General features: G+C 53.0%; 1 protein-coding gene across 7 annotated transcripts in view; it reads right to left on the bottom strand.

Moving 5' to 3' along the window:
* Positions 1–18281, bottom strand: part of NPAS2 (neuronal PAS domain protein 2) — a 166107-nt gene that overhangs the window by 87609 nt on the left and 60217 nt on the right. For all 7 annotated transcript variants that reach the window (XR_011646070.1, XM_058278198.2, XM_058278199.2 and 4 more), the window contains exon 2: positions 524–577. Coding sequence is in view for 6 of the 7 variants with exons in the window: in XM_058278198.2 (XP_058134181.1) it covers positions 524–577 (54 nt within the window). In the remaining variant the exon portion in view is untranslated. The remainder of the gene's footprint in view (positions 1–523; positions 578–18281) is intronic.

Genomic DNA, 18281 nt, shown 5'->3' with positions numbered 1-18281 from the left:
ATTCAGGCCCCTTCATCCGGTTCGGGCACGCGTTGCCTAACGACATCTTCAAAGGTCCTCTTTGCCAACGCGTCCACAGCCACATGACCAGGGTGGAGGCCTGAGCATGCCTCTTGTGGGGACACGACTGAACCCCCCCATTCCTCCATGGCAGAGCCAGGACTTGAACCCAGCCTGTTTGGCTCCAGCCAGGCTATCTTGCCTAGCAATATCTGTCCCGAAAAAGCAGTAGCCTGAGGCCTCTGAAAGAAGATGAGGTTAGCAGGGTTAACACATAAATGTGTAAAAAGTACAGACCACACAGCAAATCCCAGCCAACTAGTACTTTTAGGCTAAGGAACAAAATGAAGGGAGATGGTAAAAAAAAAAAGTTTGACTAGAGCACTGCAACATTCCAAGGACAGCGTGTACCTGGAGAATGTCCCCCAGCTGGTGCATTCATTCACACTGAGTGAGGACAAGCAAGATTCAGATGACAGACACCCACGCAACGCTTCTGCCACAGGGAGACGGCCCTGCTTACCTCTTTGCCCTGTCTTTCTCATCTTCATCCATTAGATTTTCTAGGCAGTTTTTCCTGCAAAAAAGAACAGATGATTGATTACCAACCTGCTTCTAGACCTTCCTTACAAAACTTTCTGGCTGCAGTCATTCTGGTCTCACCCAACCCGCAGGCAGTTCTCAACCTTTTTGGTCTCTGCCCCCCTTTTCACTCTCAGAAATCACTGAGGACCAAAGGAGCTTTGGTTTACATGGGCAAAAAGTGAGAACTTTAAATACATGTACACACACGCCCTTAGCAGTCAGAGCGATGGAGGAACTACATTTCAGCAGCATCTGGCAGACGGGAGAGAGAGAGACCAAAAAAGCAGAAAAACGTACTAGTAAGAAGGCAACTGCTTTGAACTTGCAGGTCCAGGGGTCCCCAGCCCATGCTTTGAGAACTGCTGCTTGCACCCAACTCAGTGAGGATCTGTTTATCTCAAGCCTTAAATCTACAAGCACTTCCTTTGGCTTTGACCTGTTAGTGACATCACCCCACGCCTCATTCACTCTTCTCTGTACGAAGCCAGCTGCCGCTGCTGCTGCCATTCGAAGGGGGCGGCATTTATTTGTCAACTCATTCAAATACACAGACTCCTCTTACATGCAGCCCAGAGCAACGAGACCCCAGAGAAGCATCACACACAGTTCTTTCCTTAAGGCATGTACACTTTGGAAATAGTCAAGGTACACAGATGCAAACAGTTAAATAAAAATCCAGGACCGTTCTTGCAGCCCAAAGCCACTGGCGACCACCTCCCTGCTTAGAGCCCCTGCTCTCCTCTCCCAGGCCCCTGGCTCGATGCCCCTCGGCCCCATTCACCCCACATCCCTCTTTGGCCACATCGAGACATGTCATTCCTTCAACCCTCAGACCCACGGCCACGAGTCACTCTTTCCTTGACACGTTCCCCAGAGCCCCCCGCCTGGAGGTGCACCCCACGAGCTGCCCACCAAGCGCAAACGTTTTCAAGGTGTCCGAGGAGGCTGGGACCTGCTGAGGGCTGAGAAGGCAGGGTGTGACTGGGAGGAGGGTGGAGGCACAGGGAGGCTGAGTCACCCCTGCCCACACTTGTCTGTTCCCCAAAACGGAGGGTCTAAAGTTAGCACTTCAAAACGAACACTATGCAAATGCAGTTCAACAATTTGTTTCAAAAATTAAAGCTTTCAATAAGACAACGTTAATGTGGCAAATGCATCTTTCTCCGAGATAATTCAGTTTTGCTATTTTGGTCTCCCGTGTGCAGAGGGACAGGAAGAGGGCTTCTGCAGCCATAGCTCCCGTCTTCCTACGTGCCCTGTTCAGCAAAGAGACACGCCCTTCAGCAGCTGGAGCTTGTGTCATGATTCCAGTGGGGTTCATGCACCTGCAAAGAGGCAGCGGTTAAGGTTTTCCAGATGGAACCTGATCAAAGCGTTAGGACACCAAAAACACGGGGTGGACTTGTTCACTGCTGCACATTGAATGGAAGAGGCTGCCGGCAGGGAGCAAGGGGCCAGCCACCTCAGTCCTTTACCAGACGCCCTGAGACACGGCATGTTTAGAGGAGAGCTCTGCATCTCAGCCTGCGTTCCCAAGGTTCTGGAATCCTCTTTGGAGGACCAGAGCTGCTTAGTGAAAAAGCAAGCATCAAACTTGACCAAGAGCCACACCGTCTCGGCTGATCTCTGCCCACCCCTAAGCATCTCCTTAACCACGAAGCCTGGATGCCTGACACCCACTTCCTGGCCCCTTCCTGGCAGGTGACGGAGCTGCACCTTGTTTGAAGAGAGGGCTCTGCGTGTTATCCCAGTGAGCGCCTGGCACTGCCCCAGATGCCACTCAGTGTCCTGAATGCTGAATGTTCTGTCACATCCCTTGCTGTCTCCCACCACTTCCCCCATGCATTTTTTTAAAGAGGTACTGGAGATTGAACCCAGGACCTTGTATGTGGGAAGCAGGTGCTCAACCACTGAGCCACATCCGCTCCCTGATGAGAGTTTTTTCGTTTGTTGTTTGTTTTCAGGAGGTACCAGAGATCCAACCTGGGACCTCGTACATGGGAAGCAGGCGCTTAAGCACTGAGCTACATCTGCTCCCCAATGACAGTTTTTGCATTTTGCATATTTGAGTCACCCTTTTCCTGACTTCATAGTGTGGAGAACTGAACAGGGCCCAAAGATAAACCTCTAGCAAATGCAAGGTCAAGTTAAAGGAAAAATAGAGACGTTTAAGGGTTGACAACCACTCTTCTCAATTAAATGACATATTAGTCAGGGTTCTCTAGGAAAACAGAATCAGCAAGAGATACGTTAGTAGTATGCGATTCTCTAAGAGTCTCTCATGCAGCCGTGGGGATGCACAAGGCCAGGTTCCACAGGCAGGCTGCAACCAGGGGCTGCAATGAAAGTCCAATGAAGGTTCTTGGTGAGTTCTGGGAGATGTTGGCCGTCCAAGACGAGCTGGGAAATTCTCTTTCAATGCTGGAACCACTCCCCCTTTTAAGGGATACAAACGATTGGGTTAAGCATCACTCATCGCTGATGGCAATCTCCCTGACTGATGTAATTATAACCAGTTATCTGTGATTTACCACTGCAGTCAAGTCAATGGTGACTAAAGTCCATAAATGCCCTTGTATTACAGTTAGCCCAGTGCTTGCTTGACCAAACAACTGGGCACAACTACATGGCTGAGTTGACACAATAGCCTAACCATCACAAATGAAGAGTTTCCAAGGAGAAGGATTTTGAACAGCTTTTTTTTTTTTCAGCCACAGAGGGCCAGAGAAGAGGAAATGGGTTGAAATGAAGACAGAGGCGGTTCTGCTGGAATCTGAGAAATGAAGCTCTGATGAGGTGACCCCAGGGTGAAAGGTGGAGGGAGCAGCAGCCCCCTGCAGACAGCCAGGTATTCCATTGCCTTAGACACTTATGACACTCATTAGGGTGCCTTTGTGAAGCCTGGGCAGGGTGTAAGAGAACCAAGGGGGACGAGCACCCACCTGGAGAGGGCAGCAGCAGAGCCCTAACACCTGGAGGGGCCGGCCAGGCCCTGATGGGGATAAGGACCCTCCCTCCCTCCTCAGCCGCCCTGGTACCTCCTCTTTACCCCTCCCCCCCCAGCGCGGAGGCAGGGCACCCATTTACAGCATCTGCCCAGGGTGGAGACTGCAGGACTGGACAGAGTTTGCCCAGAGGGCCCAGCAGAGGCCTTTCCCAGGGCCCTTCCAGGCCTGGGTTTCCCGGGGGTCTTTTTCACCTTGTTACATCACCCCAGGGTTGAAAGACAGGAAACTGCCCCAAGTAACTAGTAACCTGAGAAGTAATGACCAACCATGACAATGAGAACTTGGAAGATCTGCGGGCCTGAGAGGGGATCCTGAAGCAATCTGAGCAAAAGAAAGAAGGGTTTCGAGAACTCCTAGAATTAGATAACACTCACAAGTCCATGCTGAATCAAATAACGAATTAGATAAACAAGCATGTCATGGGGAGAAGACAGCTGTCCCTTACGGAAGAATGCTACATAATCAACGCAGAGGGAATGAGGAGAATAGAAAATCACCACCAGTGCACCGGGTAGTAATTGTTGCAGGGAAAATCCGCCAATGGACACTGAAATTAGTGGACGAAGGTTAGAGGAAAAATAGGATATTTGCATAGTCGCCAAGTAGCTCCCTCAAGATGCTAATTACAGATAAGAGAATACTTTCAGAACTGAAGACAGGGCAGACACCACCTGCAGGGGTCAGCCAAAGGAGTGCTGATGCAAAGTACCCAAAATCTATTGGCTTTTACAAGGGGTATTTATTTGAGGTAGGAGCAAACAGTTACCAGGCCCTAAAGCGTAAGTTACTTCCCTCACCAAAGTCTCTACCACGTGCTGGAGCAAGATGGCTGCCAACGTTGGCCAGGGTTCAGGCTTCCTGGGATCATTTCTCTCCAGGCTCAGCTCCTGCTTTCTCCACAAGGGCAGCTGTAGACTATTAGGCGAACAGCTCTAATAGGCTTTCCCCGGGGTTTCTGCCATGTCTAAGGAGCCATCTCTACTCCTCTGTGTTCTTCTCCTGTGTGTTCACTGCCCAGGCTCCAGCTCAAGACTCCAGCATCAAAACTCCAACATCAAAATCTTCAACTCCGTCCTTTGCCATGTCTTTTATCTGTGAGTCCCACCCATGGAGGGGTGGGGACTCAACACCCTACTGATGAGGCCTAATCAAAGCCCTAATCATAACTTAATCACGCCCAGGTACAGACCAGGTTACGAACATAATCCAATATCTATTTCTGGAATTCATAACTATATCAAATTGCTACAGCACCTTAACTGAGTGAAAAGTATACATGGAAATAAATAAGCACTTGCTTCTTGTGGGTACATATATTAAGCTGTTAATTACTGGAGCATAAGGTAGTCACATGCTTCCTTCATTAGAAACTGCCAAACTATTCGTCAAAATGACTGCACGATTTCATCTTTGCAGTAGTAGTGTATGAGTTCCAGTAGCGTCATATTCTCATCAACATCTAGTATTGTCTGTCTTAATTTCTCTAATGACTAATAATGTTGAGCATATTTTCATGTGCTTATGAACCATTTGTAAATCATCTTTTTCAGGGATCTGTTCATGTTTTAGCTTTTTTCCCCCTTTACTTTCTTTTTATTTTTTAAATTAGGCCATTTGAGGCCATTTGTCCTTCTTACTGATTTATAGAAGTTTAGCTCTTTTAGATACAAGTACTTGGCAGATGGTTGCACTGTGGCTATTTTCTCCCAGTCTATGGCTGGCCTTTTTGCTATCTTGATTTTGTATTTTGATGAGCAGCTTTTAATTTTCATCCCATCACATCAAGGGTAGTCACATGACTTACCCCATTGATGCTGACCTGGTTACCTGGTGGAGGCGGTGGTGAACTTGTTTTAATACTATGTTAGTTACATTTACAAAGGAACGTGCAATATGTTTTTCTTCAACTTTTAGCCCCATTTTCAGGTGAAGGATCTCTGAATTTAAAGCAGTGGATCCAATTATTAATCTGGAAAAGAAGCACAAAATACACTATTTTCCCTGTGTTTTCACCCTCTGATATTTAAATATTGTACTTTTATCAGAGGAACAATTGGATCTATTGCTTTAAATTTAGAGGCACTTTCCCTGAAAACAATGTAAGCATTTAAAAAAAAATACTGAGCGCTCACATGCTGTTTGAATAAACTTTCCTATGTCTCCTATCTGGGCAGCCTGTGTCTCTTTTTCTGCCAATACCACACTATCTTAAACCTTGTAAGTTTTGTAGTAATTCTTGACATCTACACTGAAAGTACATTGTGTGGGCTTCCAACTTTGTTCTTCTCATTCATGATGGTATTGGCTCCTTCTCATTTCCATGTAAATTACAGAATGAGTTCATCCATTTCTATAAAATGCCTGCTGGGATTTTTCCTGGCGTTGTGTTTGGGGAGAACGACACCCGGACAGTGTGGAGGCCTCTTGCCGGGTACCTGGCACCTCTCTCGGCGCCTCGCCTCTGAGATGGCAAGCTCCAGGAAGAGGCAGCGGAGCGTGACTCCTGAAGCACTGAACAATGTCAACATGTGACATGCAGGGACTCAGCAGTTCACTGAGCGCCTGGGCCACGAGGGCCCCACAGCCATAAAACTCTTATTCTCTCGCAGGGCTGATGTGGGGAGGGCCCTGGGGGCAAACGAGAAGCCGGTGACTAAGTAAATACAGAGCCTGTCGCCTGGTGGAGAAAAACAAAGCCGAATAAGGGAAACAGTGAGCGCTGCGGAGGGGTCGGGCAGCGGCGCTCTTGTGTTTCAGAGGGTGGAGGATTGATAAGCTATCTCAGCTGCGGCCTGGGGACCGCAGGGAGGGAGCAAGGAGGCTCCCCTGCGGAGAGCACCCAACACGGCAAGGAGCCGCGGCCGCGAGGCCAGCGTGGTAGAAAGAGTCAGTGAGGGAGACGGGCAGGAAAGGCAGGCAGAGAGGCTGGGCGGCGCTCACCGGGGAGACGGGAGGGGTTGTGGCTTTGGTTGTAAGATGGGGAGGCACTGGAGAGTCTGGACAGAAGAGTGATGTGAACCCAGTGTTATTTGATTTATTTATTTTTAGGTACTGGGGACTGAGTCCAGACTTCATCCATGGGAAGCAGGAGCTCAACCCCTGAGCTACACCCGCTTCCCCCAACTTTATTTCAACAAGGTCACTCTGTATCGAGAATAGGGGCTGAGGGGGGAGGGAGTGGAAACAGGGACCCCGGTTAGGAGGTTGCAGCAGAGCCGCAGACCAGGGCTGCAGGCGCCCTGGAGGAGGTGGAAACCTAGCAGGGAAGGCCGTGTGAAAGCAAGCAACCGGCACGGGGTGGGCCTCAGCAGCCACTCGGACGAGGCTGCCCAGCCTGATGGCGAGGATCCGGTCCAACGAATGCACTTGACCCAGTGCTTGAGGCCTGGCCAAGGTCCTCGCTCATAGCAGCTGCTCAGTAAATGTATGAGGAGCGAAGAAGGGAGCAAGGAAGGAAGCGGGGACGGCAGAGGGGGCCACGGCCAGGGCCAGACCCTGAATTCCCCCGGCGCCGCCTCGCAGTCACTCCACAAACCTCTCCACGGCCATGACAGATCCAGTACTTACTAAGGATCCTGGAAGGTACAACTATATCCTGATGATGAAAAATTAAAGCACAAGCCGCTGCCTGTGCAGCTGACTCCAGGGAAGGGCCCAGCCGGGCATGGCCCCACGGCTCCACGGGAAGGTGGTCCCGTGCTCCTTCCACAGCTGGCAGGGTCCTTCAAAAGCCTAAGCTCACCTGCCCCCCAGGCAGCTCTGAAGGTGGCATGGGACCCAGGCAGTGCCACCAGAGGGGTGGGGTGGCCTGCTCAGGTCCCCGGCACTGGCCCCTGTGTCCTGGACGGGGGCTCTCTTCCCCCACGGCCTGCTGAGGCTGTGAAGGGCTGCGGACCCCAGAGCCAGGCTGGGTGCATCTCTATCCCAACCGACCTGCTCTCCGAACTTGAGCAAGTCCCTGAAACTGTCTTGGGTCCCCCCTTCTGAACAGGAGGCAATGCCGCCTGCAGACTGCACAAGGCTGAAACAGAGAGGCCCATCAGCCCGTACGCGGGCGTGCAGCAGGCCCAGCCTGGCGCACAGAAGGCTCTCGAGGGAAACGGATGTGGCTCAACCAATCGAGCTGCCGTCTACCATATAGGAGGTCCAGGGTTTGATGCCCAGGGGCCCCTGGTGAGGGCGAGCTGGCCCCCACGGCGAGCCGGCCCTTGTGGAGTACCGGCCCACGCGGGAATGGCCCCCGCATAGGAATACCGCCCAGCATGGGAAACCCGCCCCGCACGGGAGTGCCGGCTGACAGGGAGAGCTGGCACAGCAAGATGGTGCAACAGGAGACACAGAGAGAGAAAATAAGAAGACGCAGCAGAACAGGGAGTTGAGGTGGCACCAGAGAGTAATCGCCTCTCTTCCACACTGGAGGGTCCCAGCATCAGTTCCCGTAGCCGCCTAATGAGAACACAAGCAGACACAGAAGAACACACAGCGAACGGATTCAGAGAGCAGACAATGAGGGGAATGGTGGCGAGGAAAAATAAAATAAATCTTAAAAAAAAAAAAAGGTGGCTCGGGAGCATCCGGGCCTGGCAGAATTCCTCTTTTTTTTTTCAGATGCGGCTGCGCGGCACGGCGAAGGCAGGCCGCACTGGCCTCAGCCCTTCTTCTCCACCTTGACCCGCAGTGAACACCTTCTCTGCACAGCAAAGAAAGTCATGAGGGGCCGAAAACAACACGGGATCCCAGATTTCAGAGAGGGGCTCCCCAGTGGACAAAGGCAGGACCGTGTGGCTGGGCGAGAGCTTCACCACGCCAAGAGGCACCCAGAGGCAGGGCACTGCGGAGGCCTGCGGCATGCCCGTCTCCAGGAACCACCCGCGGCTGCCGCCCAGCAGGCGGGGGAGACGCTGAGCGAGGCGGGACGCAGCCAGCACCCTGGAGAGCACCGCGGGGCCGGCAGTCCCAGGGGAGCAGCACAGCTCCTGGGTCCAGCATCCCCTGGTACAATGACCCGGCAGAGCTACTTCCCGGGCAGGGGCAAAGCACCTTGGGGAAGGGGCAAAGGAGACGGAGCTGGACTCCTGGCTGTTCATTTCATCGCCGAGTGGCCTTGGGAGGGGACGCTTCCTCCAGCCCCAGGCCCCAGCTGTGAAGCGGGGATAACACGGGCCTCCCTCGTGGGGCTGTGATAAGAGAATGAGCCCCGATGAGAAACTCCAGCACAGGCCCTGCCCAAGGATGTCATCAAAAATGTTGGCTGCTGTTAATAACAGCATCGATAGTGATGCCCAGGATTTTATGGACACTCAAGTCCATAAAAGGTCTTTGGGTGGGCAGGACTTTTTGCTCCCCTCTGTCAGTCAGTGTTGAAAATGCGTGTGTGCATGTGTACACAGGCGTGTTTGTATACGTGCATGCATGCACACGTATGTGTATATGCATGTACATGTATGTGTGTGCAGATGTGGCAGAAAGACATGTGCACACACTGCGGCGCTGCCTGGAGGGGTGGCCCTGCCCGTGGTCCCCGGCAAGAACCTATCAGAAACTCCGCAGGTTGTTCCGAGGCTCTGAGGCTAGGAGAGGGGAAGGCCTGGCATAAACACAGGTGGCGCTGATGAAGGCTCCTTCCCATAGGAGCCCTCGAGAACTATCTTGACTTTAACTGAACGGAAAGACAAAAGCGAGACCTGCAAGCAGCACTGCATTGCCCGGGTGACACTCCTGCTCCAGTCGCTCGCGTACGTTCTTTCCTGCAGCCACTTCCTAGACAGCCGATGGGAACGCCCGGCCCCGGCAAACCGCAGCATGGCTCTTTTCTCACGTCATACCTGCCCAGGTCCCACAGCGCGTCCACAGTGAGACGGGAGCGTTAAGGACCCATGCAGGTGACAGAGAAGGCAGGTCATTCTACCAAAGCAGGAGTTGACAGCGTTTCCTGGTAACAAGCCACACATTCTCGGTTGCAAGGGTTCAACTCTGAGATCCTAGTGCAAAAGCAGCCAGTGATATGTAAATGAGTGGGCATGGCTGTGTTCCAATAAAACTTTATTTACAAAAACGGGCTGAGGGTCGGATTTGACTCCCGGGCTGTAGTTTGCCAGCCCTTGTTAAAAAATCACTAGACTGGCACCTCAGTTTTCCTCTTCGGTGCCTTTTAATTTTGAATTTTTGGTCCAGCGGGTCACAGTATCATAAATTTTCCCCGAAACGGTGACCATTAGCCTGTTGTGTTGCAATGTTTTTACACAATAAAATCTCAAAGATTTCAGACTGGCTGAGAAATGGTTTGAATTACAGGTCCCAAGTTAGCCAGGAAGTTGCAATACTCCGCCTCACCATGCTAATCAAATCTGGTAGACTTATTTCATAAAAAAAGAAAAACCATTGAAAATAGGAACAAGTTGCTATCAAAAGAGGCAAAAACAGGCACACACATTTCCCCAGTCTACTGGGGTTTATGTATTGTCAGTCGCATATCTGCCCGATGTCCTCTCCGTCAGTCCCTGGGGAGGGGCCCTGTGTCATTTTAGCTTAGTGTCTGTATCTGACAATGATTTTTTCTCATTATCTTTAAGAACCAAAAACAGTCCCTGATGAACTGCAGGCTTCCTTTTCTTCTTTGTCATGTGGGGGAGGCTGGGAAATAACTTCCATATTTTAATTCTTCCTCTCCAAGGAACATCTTTTCGGAGGCAATGATTCATTCACTGCGGGAAAATAGATTTTCTAAAGGAAACAGACAATGAAAACCTGCGAGCTGCCCGCTTCCGCGATCCCCATTTCCCCTCGACCAAGGCCTTCTCACCACACTCCCACACACGGCCCGCCTGGAAGGCAGAAGTGGGCAGCTGCCACCTCCATGCCAGCTGGCTCGAGCGTGCTCCTGGGCAGCTGGGACTCACCGAGTCCTCACCAAGCTGGATTCCCAGGAGAAACTGAGGCAAGACCCCTGCCTCATGAAGCTTCCGTAACCGTAAGTGGACGACAGCACCAGCTAGTTCTAGAAGGCCCAGGCATGGCTCTCTCCCCGACGCTTTCCTTTTTCCCAGGGTCTGATGATTCATTATTCAGGGAAATGGTGACATATGCCACAGAGGAATGGATGGAGAGAGTTAGAAAATTTGCTATTAAATAAATTTACAAGGACGTAGTCTGGTCAGCCAAGAATTTCCAAAGTAGAAATGATCTTGATATCAGGATTGAGGGGTAACTCTTCCAATCCTGACACTTACGTTCTATCCACTGAAGATGCCTTTTTGGGAGGGGTCCCTTCGTAAAGACTCCCGACCAAACGGTGTCAAAACCTGAGTCAAACCGAGAAGTGCAGTGGAGACAGTGTGTGGTCAGGGTGTGGACAACGGATGCTTGCAGAAGGCAGCAAGGGGAGAAGGGAGATTTATGAGTCACCCTCGGAGCTGAGTCAGGGAGAAGCCTGTGCTGGGAACTGCTGTTCAGCTGCCACAGGAGAACCAAAGTGAAGCCGTAAAATGCTGCTCCGTCCTCTCCGTGGAACTGCTCAACCAAATGCCCCGGGACACACATCTTAACTGGACACCAGTGTGCAAGGAGTGCAAAATCAAGAGATGGCCTTGAAATCAGGAGTCAAATTAGTGTGGCATACCCAGGCCATGACATTTTCAGTTTAAGTGCAGAGTGTCAAAGAATGTTTAATAGAAATACGGGATGTTTCACATGAACGGTGATCTGTGGGAGCACCGAGACTCAGGGTGCGACCAGATCTGGGTGTGAACGCCCTCCACCCTCTTTTCCTTCACAGAGAGGGGTGGCCTTGGGAACTGTCAGCCCCACCTGTACAACGAAGCAGATAATGCCACTTTCCAGAGTTGACCTGGGACTCCACGAGGCGCTACTGCCTATGTAGAGCGGTGCTTAGTGTGTAGCAGCCCAGGCAAGACACGTTCGCCACCCTCTCACCTGCCGCGGAGGGCTCAGAAGCCACGTATCGAAAATGAGGACATGCCAGGACCTTCCTGGGGAGAAAACATCTCTTCCCCTTCTTCCATCATAGAACTGCTTTTCTCTAAGGTTTCAACAGAGCATGCACCGTCTGCCCCCACCTCTGCTGATGCAGCTCACGAGCCTGGCAGGACAGCGAGGCACGCGCTCCCTCCCCAGCGCCCCGCTCCACCCGGCCAGCAGAACTGTATTTAGATTTCATCTATTCACTTAAAAAAAAAAAAAAAAAGATTATTTATTTATTTATTTATTTTTCCCCCTTCCCCTCCTCCCGCCCTGCTCTTTTTTTGCTGTCTGTGTTGTCTTCTCACTTGCTCTCCTCTAGGATTCACTGGGATTCGATCCTGGAGACTTCTGATGGGGAAAGAGGTTCCTTGTCAATTGCGCCACCGCAGTTCCTGGTCTCTGCTGTGCTTCACCTTGACCCTCCCCTTGTCTCTCTTTTGATGTGTCATCATCTTGCAGCGTGACTCACTTGTGCGGGCACTGGCTCACCACACAGGCACTTGCATGGGCTCGCCGCGCAGGCATGTTTACTCTTCTTCCTTTTCACCAGGAGGCCCCAGGGATCAAACCCGGGTCCTCCCATATGGTAGGCGGAAGCTCCATCACTCGAGCCACATCCGCTCCCCTCATCTATTCACTTTTAAAAGTTATGCGTGAAAAACAAGATTCTCCTGTTGGTTTGGATGGTACAACTCACTTGAGGAACCATTGCCTTTAGGACCACCAGAGAGTGGGTGCTGCCCCCAGGAGGCATCCCCTGGAAGGCTGACCCAGGACACTTCAACTTGCCCTGTAGCAGGGTCACCATGCCTGCTCCCTGCTCCCCCCTGGCACAGTCTGATGGGAGATCGGGGACCCTCCCCACCGGCAAGGGGCGGGGGAGTGGCAGCCTTCGTCCATTTGTGCCTGTGCCCTACAGATTCCTACAGCAGTCATGCACCGAGGCTCCAATGCCAGCCAAGCTCCCCGGTTGGCTCTGGGACTACTGAGTCCCTTTTCCCGCAGAGCTCAGGGGCTGGGGAAGGAGCCGGGCCTATTAATCCTGGACTACAATGCAAGGTGGACAGGGCTGGGAGAGGGGTGGGCTCAGGCTGCTGCCAGGACCCTCCAAACCAGGTGGGGTGCCGACTCGGTCCCCAGGAAAGCGGGCACTCAGGTCCGGGAGTGCCACAGGCTCACAGACGTGTGCCTCAGTTTCCTCGTGCGCACGAGGCAGGCAGTAGTCACACCTGTCTCACAAGATTATGAGGCTGAAATGAGCTGATACACGTAAAGCAGTTAGAACTGAACCTGGCACAGGGTGGCGGCTCAATAAACGATCGCTTTTAGCAGGAGTCGCAGGGTTTGGAGTTGGAGCATGAACTATCTGGGCAGGTAAAAGAGATGTTTAGGCAGAAAGAATAGTTCGTTCAAAGGCCCTGGGGCATAAGATGGCAGGGCCCGTCTGGAGGCTTGCAAGTCGTCCCATGACCAGCCTCGCGGCTGCAGCTCTGCTCAATTTCCCGAGGATACCACAGTTCCCAGGACATCTGCCCAGGTAGCCTTTGCCATGCCCCTTCCATGAGCTCCCCAAGGCCAGGGTCCAAGGACAGGCCTGTGCGGTGCCACATGGAGACACACTCAGGGGCAGAAACTGTCCAGGCCCTGGCCCCTCCTTTGCCGTTCCTCTCTGCCATCCCCCCGCCCCTGTGGCCACTTCGGGCCGGCTGAGAATGACACAGCCTCTGATCCCAGCCTCTGCTTGGCCAGCCCCTGCCCAGGCCCCCGCACGCCGCGTGGTTGCACTAGAACAGCACAGGGTCTTTTCAGCCACCCTTGGGGAGTGTGCCCTTGCTAGCAGTCACCCGACCGTGTCATGCTGAGACCTGGCAAAGGCTACACACCCCAGGCAAACCAGTCAGAAGAGGTGCCGAGCACCCCTTCAGCAGCCTCGCTCCCCACGAACCAAGAACCCTGACAGGACAGCGTGTGGACAAGGCCCAGCTCTTCTGCAGCAGCACCCCATCAGAGCCTGGACCCATGCCCAAAATCTCCCTGGAGGTCTCAGCAGATGTCAGTGTTATCGATCCGCACTAAGACAGAGCCACACACCCACAGGGGCGAGGGTGCCAAGTCCCCATTCTTAAAAGAAAGCTGAGCTGCTGCATCGCGGTTTGTCTGATGGGTCCCTGACTCGCAGGCGTTTTTCTTTCATTCAGGCTCTTTCGTGCTGCGGCAGGCCCAGCTGGCCCGGCAGTCACCACCACGGGGGCCTGGCACCCATTGATGTTTCTGCCCGGCCCCCCCGGTACAACGATACCCCAATCTGCAGAGCAGTGTCTGCCACGCCCGCCCCACCCCCCACGCCGGGCCACATTGGTGGACCCAATGCACGGGACAAAGAGCGAATTCCAAGGTGGCACAGTGGGAGGACAGGAAGGCACATCTGCTAAACCAGCAGCCCCCACCCGCCCCACAAAGGCTGAGCTGAAACCCCCAAGCATTCCGAGGCAAGCCCCTTACCACCAGCCTGCGAGTCCCGTAAGATACCCGGGGCCTGATGCCTTTATTATCCCTCCTAGACCCAGAACACCGAGGCATGGAAGGCAGGAGGGTAGCCAGCATCTGCTGGAGGTCCAGGGGGAGTGTGACATGCTGCCAGCAACGTGGAGGGAAGTCCACCCGGTGCAGCATGCGTTAGGAGCGCAGGGCACTGGGCCCGGGAAGACGCTCACACAGTGGCAAAGCCGGCAGTGCCCCGTCCACTAGGGAGGAGAGAGACATTCCCAGCACAGAGCAACGTCCTCCCTTTTCTCACCGCCCTGGTCCTGCCCCCAACGCCACTGGCCCTTACCACCAAAGCTTCCCCAGGGCAATAACGACGATGTGAGTTAGTCTAGCGCCCCCTGCCTCGCAGGAGCTTTCCCTGTGTTCTTGAATTCTTTGCTTCTACTCTGACACCCACGCTGCCGTCTGCAGGAACGGCCAGGGGTCTCCGAGAAGCAGGGCTGGAAGGTGCTGGGAGCTTCTCCCTGCGGAGTCCCTAGCACCTCTACTTACGGCCCTGCCACAGAGTCTAAAGCGAGGCCTGCCCTTAGTGGGCCTCCAAAGCCCACGGAAAGACAAGACGTGGCTAAGAACAGGAAGACATTAACAGCACGCCAGTGCCAGGCGGACAAGTGGAGGAACCTACACCGGCAGACACTGGCCGAAGTGCCGAGAAAACCACTGGTGGCCACAGTCTTGCTCCTCAAGCAAGTGGGGACTGTCTAGTTCTAGAAACGTCTGATCTTTACACATTTTAAAGGCAAATTGGGTTTTGCTCCAGCAGAGCTAGAAACCCAGCTTCCTGATTTTGTACTTTCAGATATTTGGGTTTTAATTAAATTCAAGTCATCTTAGACGACGCTTGCTTCCTTGTGTCTTTCACTCTGCCCCTGGATAATGCTGGGGAAGCTGCAAGAGAAATGACAGGCAGAATTTTCTCTTTTTTAAAAAAAATAAAGACTGAGTTCTCTCCTTTTAAAAACGTCTAATGAAGCAACCCCGATGAATGAACGATTCACCCCCGGCCCAAATCCCCCTCTCACCACCAGCTCCGAAGCACTCAGTGGTGGCTTCAGGGAGCTGGGGGGTGGGGGGGTCCCAAGCATGGTCCTGCAGACGGGTCCTTCGTCCTTTCAGAACCTGGACAGCCAGGCCCAGCTCACCCTTCCTGCCGCATCCTGCTGCTCACAAAATGAATGAGTCGGTGAAATCACACCACAAACTAAGCTACACCTTAAGACTTTCTTATGCATCAACATTCTTAATCTACCTGGCGGTAGCATGTGTCCCTGGAGGACTCTAATGGATATTACTTATCTTACCCCCACAAGCAGGAATACAATGTTTTGGCAAAGAACAAAAACAGTGAATCAGGGCATCAGCCTGAGGGACTGGGGCTGGGACCTGCCCACCTGCCAACGTGCACTTGCCACAGGTCAGAGAGCGGAATCCAAGGTCCCAGGCCCCAAGCCCCGGGCCGCTGGCCTGGATTTCAGCCGCATGCCCAGGCCTGTCATCCCTCCCCGTCCACTGTCACAGCGGCCTCCTCTGCTTGTGCCACCCCCCCCCTCCCCCCGCCACCATCTCCCCTCACTGCTCAGCCTGCACATTTTCAGACCCCCTGCCTCTGCTGCCGTGGCCTTGGCTGTTCACCAACGTCCCCCTGGGCGGCAGAGCCTTCAGGGCACACGGGCTGCTGTCCTCCTGGCCCTGGGCCAGCGCAGGTGTGCTCAGGGCTCAGCCCAGGTGTGCAGCATGCAGCGCGCGGGGCAGGAGGGTATCTGTGCAGGCACCTGTCTGTAAAGTTTGGAGAGAACCTCGGGCCTTTGATCCGCTGGCACAACGATCATGCCTGGTGAGAAGGCCAAACGGGGGACAGGTGTGTCCCAGCCCTTCCGCCCTGTCCTGGCATCACCCCCGCACTGTGCCCCGGCCCTCTAGAAGAATCAAAAGCAGAACAAGCAGATTAAACCAGCACCCGTTCCGGAGACTGCCACCTGCACGGCCCGGACAGCTCCCTGTCCTGCTGTCCCCGTGGACGGTGCCACATGGGCCTGGCCTGACGTGGCGGGCGGGGAAGCAGGTCAGTGCTGCCCATCTTGAGGCGACGGCAGTGAACTAACGATGCGGGCCGGGGCCCGAGCCAGCCAGCCACACGGGGAGAGGGCGAGGCCGGCCCCAGATGCCAGGCGCGGCTCTGCCCGGGGGCTTGGGTTGGCCTGGGTGGCAGAGAGGGGACGTGGTTAAGAGGGAAAAAGAATAAAACAAAACTGTTGAAAAAGAGTGACTAAATACCCACTACCAATTCCCTGCAACTGAAGACAAATCGATCCGTTTTCACCTCAAGGAAAGAACCTGGTTCACCTGCACAGGTACGCTGTCATGGTGATTTGCAGCAGCACTGCCGGGCAAGGGGCGCTGCCTCCCAGTCTCCAGCTTCTGCCCCCTCAACCCTCCACTTCCCAGGGGTGGCTGGACACTCACTGGGGGGTGGAGCTTGACCAGGAGTGCCAGGCTGCTGCTAGCGTGGGCCCCCACTGCTCCCACGGTGCCCCAGTCCCCTGGGCCGTCCAGAAGGGCGGGCCTCCCCGAGGGCCTCTCTGGCTGGCAAGTTGGAAAAGGCACCAGCTGCTTTGGGGGAAACTCCCCCGAGGCGCAGGCTCTGCTCGAACCCACGCCCAGGGGCTGGAGCCTGAAGCCAGGTTGCCCAGCAGGTCCCAGCGCGCACCCAGAGGCTGCGGCTCCCGGGGCCAGCTCCTGCACCCCAGGGCTCTGACTCACCCCTAAACGTCTCGGCTGGGGCCCCTGGACCAGGGGCCGACAAGGGTGAGACTGAAGTTAGCAGTGGCCTTTGCAGCCCAAGCCAGTGCGGCTGGGATGGAATCTTCTACACTGCTAGGCACTGGTCCTCTTAACATCATTTCTATAGCAAATGTATTAGGAGGTTTCTCATGCAATCGTTACAACATTCAAATCTAAAAACCCATGGCTTTTGAAAGATGCATCCAACCGCTTCAGAAAATTACCTTATCTGGAGAGTCTTCTGGTCAGTACTTTCAAAAACCGAAGTGCAGTGGCCATGTCCTCCCCTGCCCCTGCTTCTGCGGCACGTCCTCCCTCCCTTTTTCTTCCTCCCTCCCGCCTTTGCTCACGCTGTGCCATGGGAGAGCCACCACTGGCTGTGACAGATGAGGATCCACTATAAGAAGGTGAGGCTCCAGGGAGATCCTGAATTCAAAGCTGACCCTGACATTTAACTAGCTGAGCGCCTTCAGGCAAATTTTCGAGTCTCTCTGCCTCAGTTTCTCACCTCTCTAGGGTGGCTGTGAGACTTGAAGACAATTGTAATACCTCTTTAGCACCTCGAAGGAGAGACACAGCGTGAAAGCCCAATAAGCCTCAGCCCTCCTTGTCCTCATCATCCAGGGCACTGCCAAAGGCCTTGTCCTCTACGCCCCCCCTAGCAGCTCCTAACCGCTGATGTCAACTCTATTTCCTTTTAAACTCCAGAGGTATTCATTCACCTGCTCCCAGGGATCCTGCAAAGGCTCCTGGCAAGCCAATGGTTCCTGTACCCGGGTCTTCAACTTGCATAATAGTACTTCCTGAAGAACTATTGGAGAGAAACATTCCTGTGAATTGAATTGTACTTTAAATGTAATAGTGGCTCAGGGGCCACTAATTTGAGGGGGCAGCGGTGAATCCTGCCATCACTAATGATCTTGTACAATGCAAAATGAATCACCACCAATGAATCTGCATAACAAAGCATCCTACACCTGGATGCCAGGGGACCACAACTAGCTTTTATAACTTTGAATTGCTGGGTAAAATGCAAGAGGTATGGATTCTTCCTTTAAATTTTATTTTAAGTAATTAATTTTACATTTTTAGCTAAACTTAAAGTTGAAAGTGAAACGCTATTAAAATTAATTGGCTATGTATTAGTCCAATCCACTACCAGTAGCAGTCAACACATTTATTTACACAGCGGCATTATCGCAAAGCATGGCTGATTCACTTAAGTAGGCAATTCAGCATACTTAATTTGGTGCTGTACTGTTACTTTATGTTGTATTCTTTAACTGAATAAAGTCATATGGTTTTCAATCCCCATAATGGGCTCAATTTTCAATCTTGGGAAAAGAACTATCCGATTCTTCAGAACAGAATAATTCAGAA

Source organism: Dasypus novemcinctus, chromosome 17 (genome assembly GCF_030445035.2).
Source record: "Dasypus novemcinctus isolate mDasNov1 chromosome 17, mDasNov1.1.hap2, whole genome shotgun sequence".
NCBI lineage: Eukaryota > Metazoa > Chordata > Mammalia > Cingulata > Dasypodidae > Dasypus > Dasypus novemcinctus.
The sequence above is the reverse complement of the archived record's forward strand: the minus strand, read 5'-3'. Positions and strand labels throughout refer to the sequence as shown.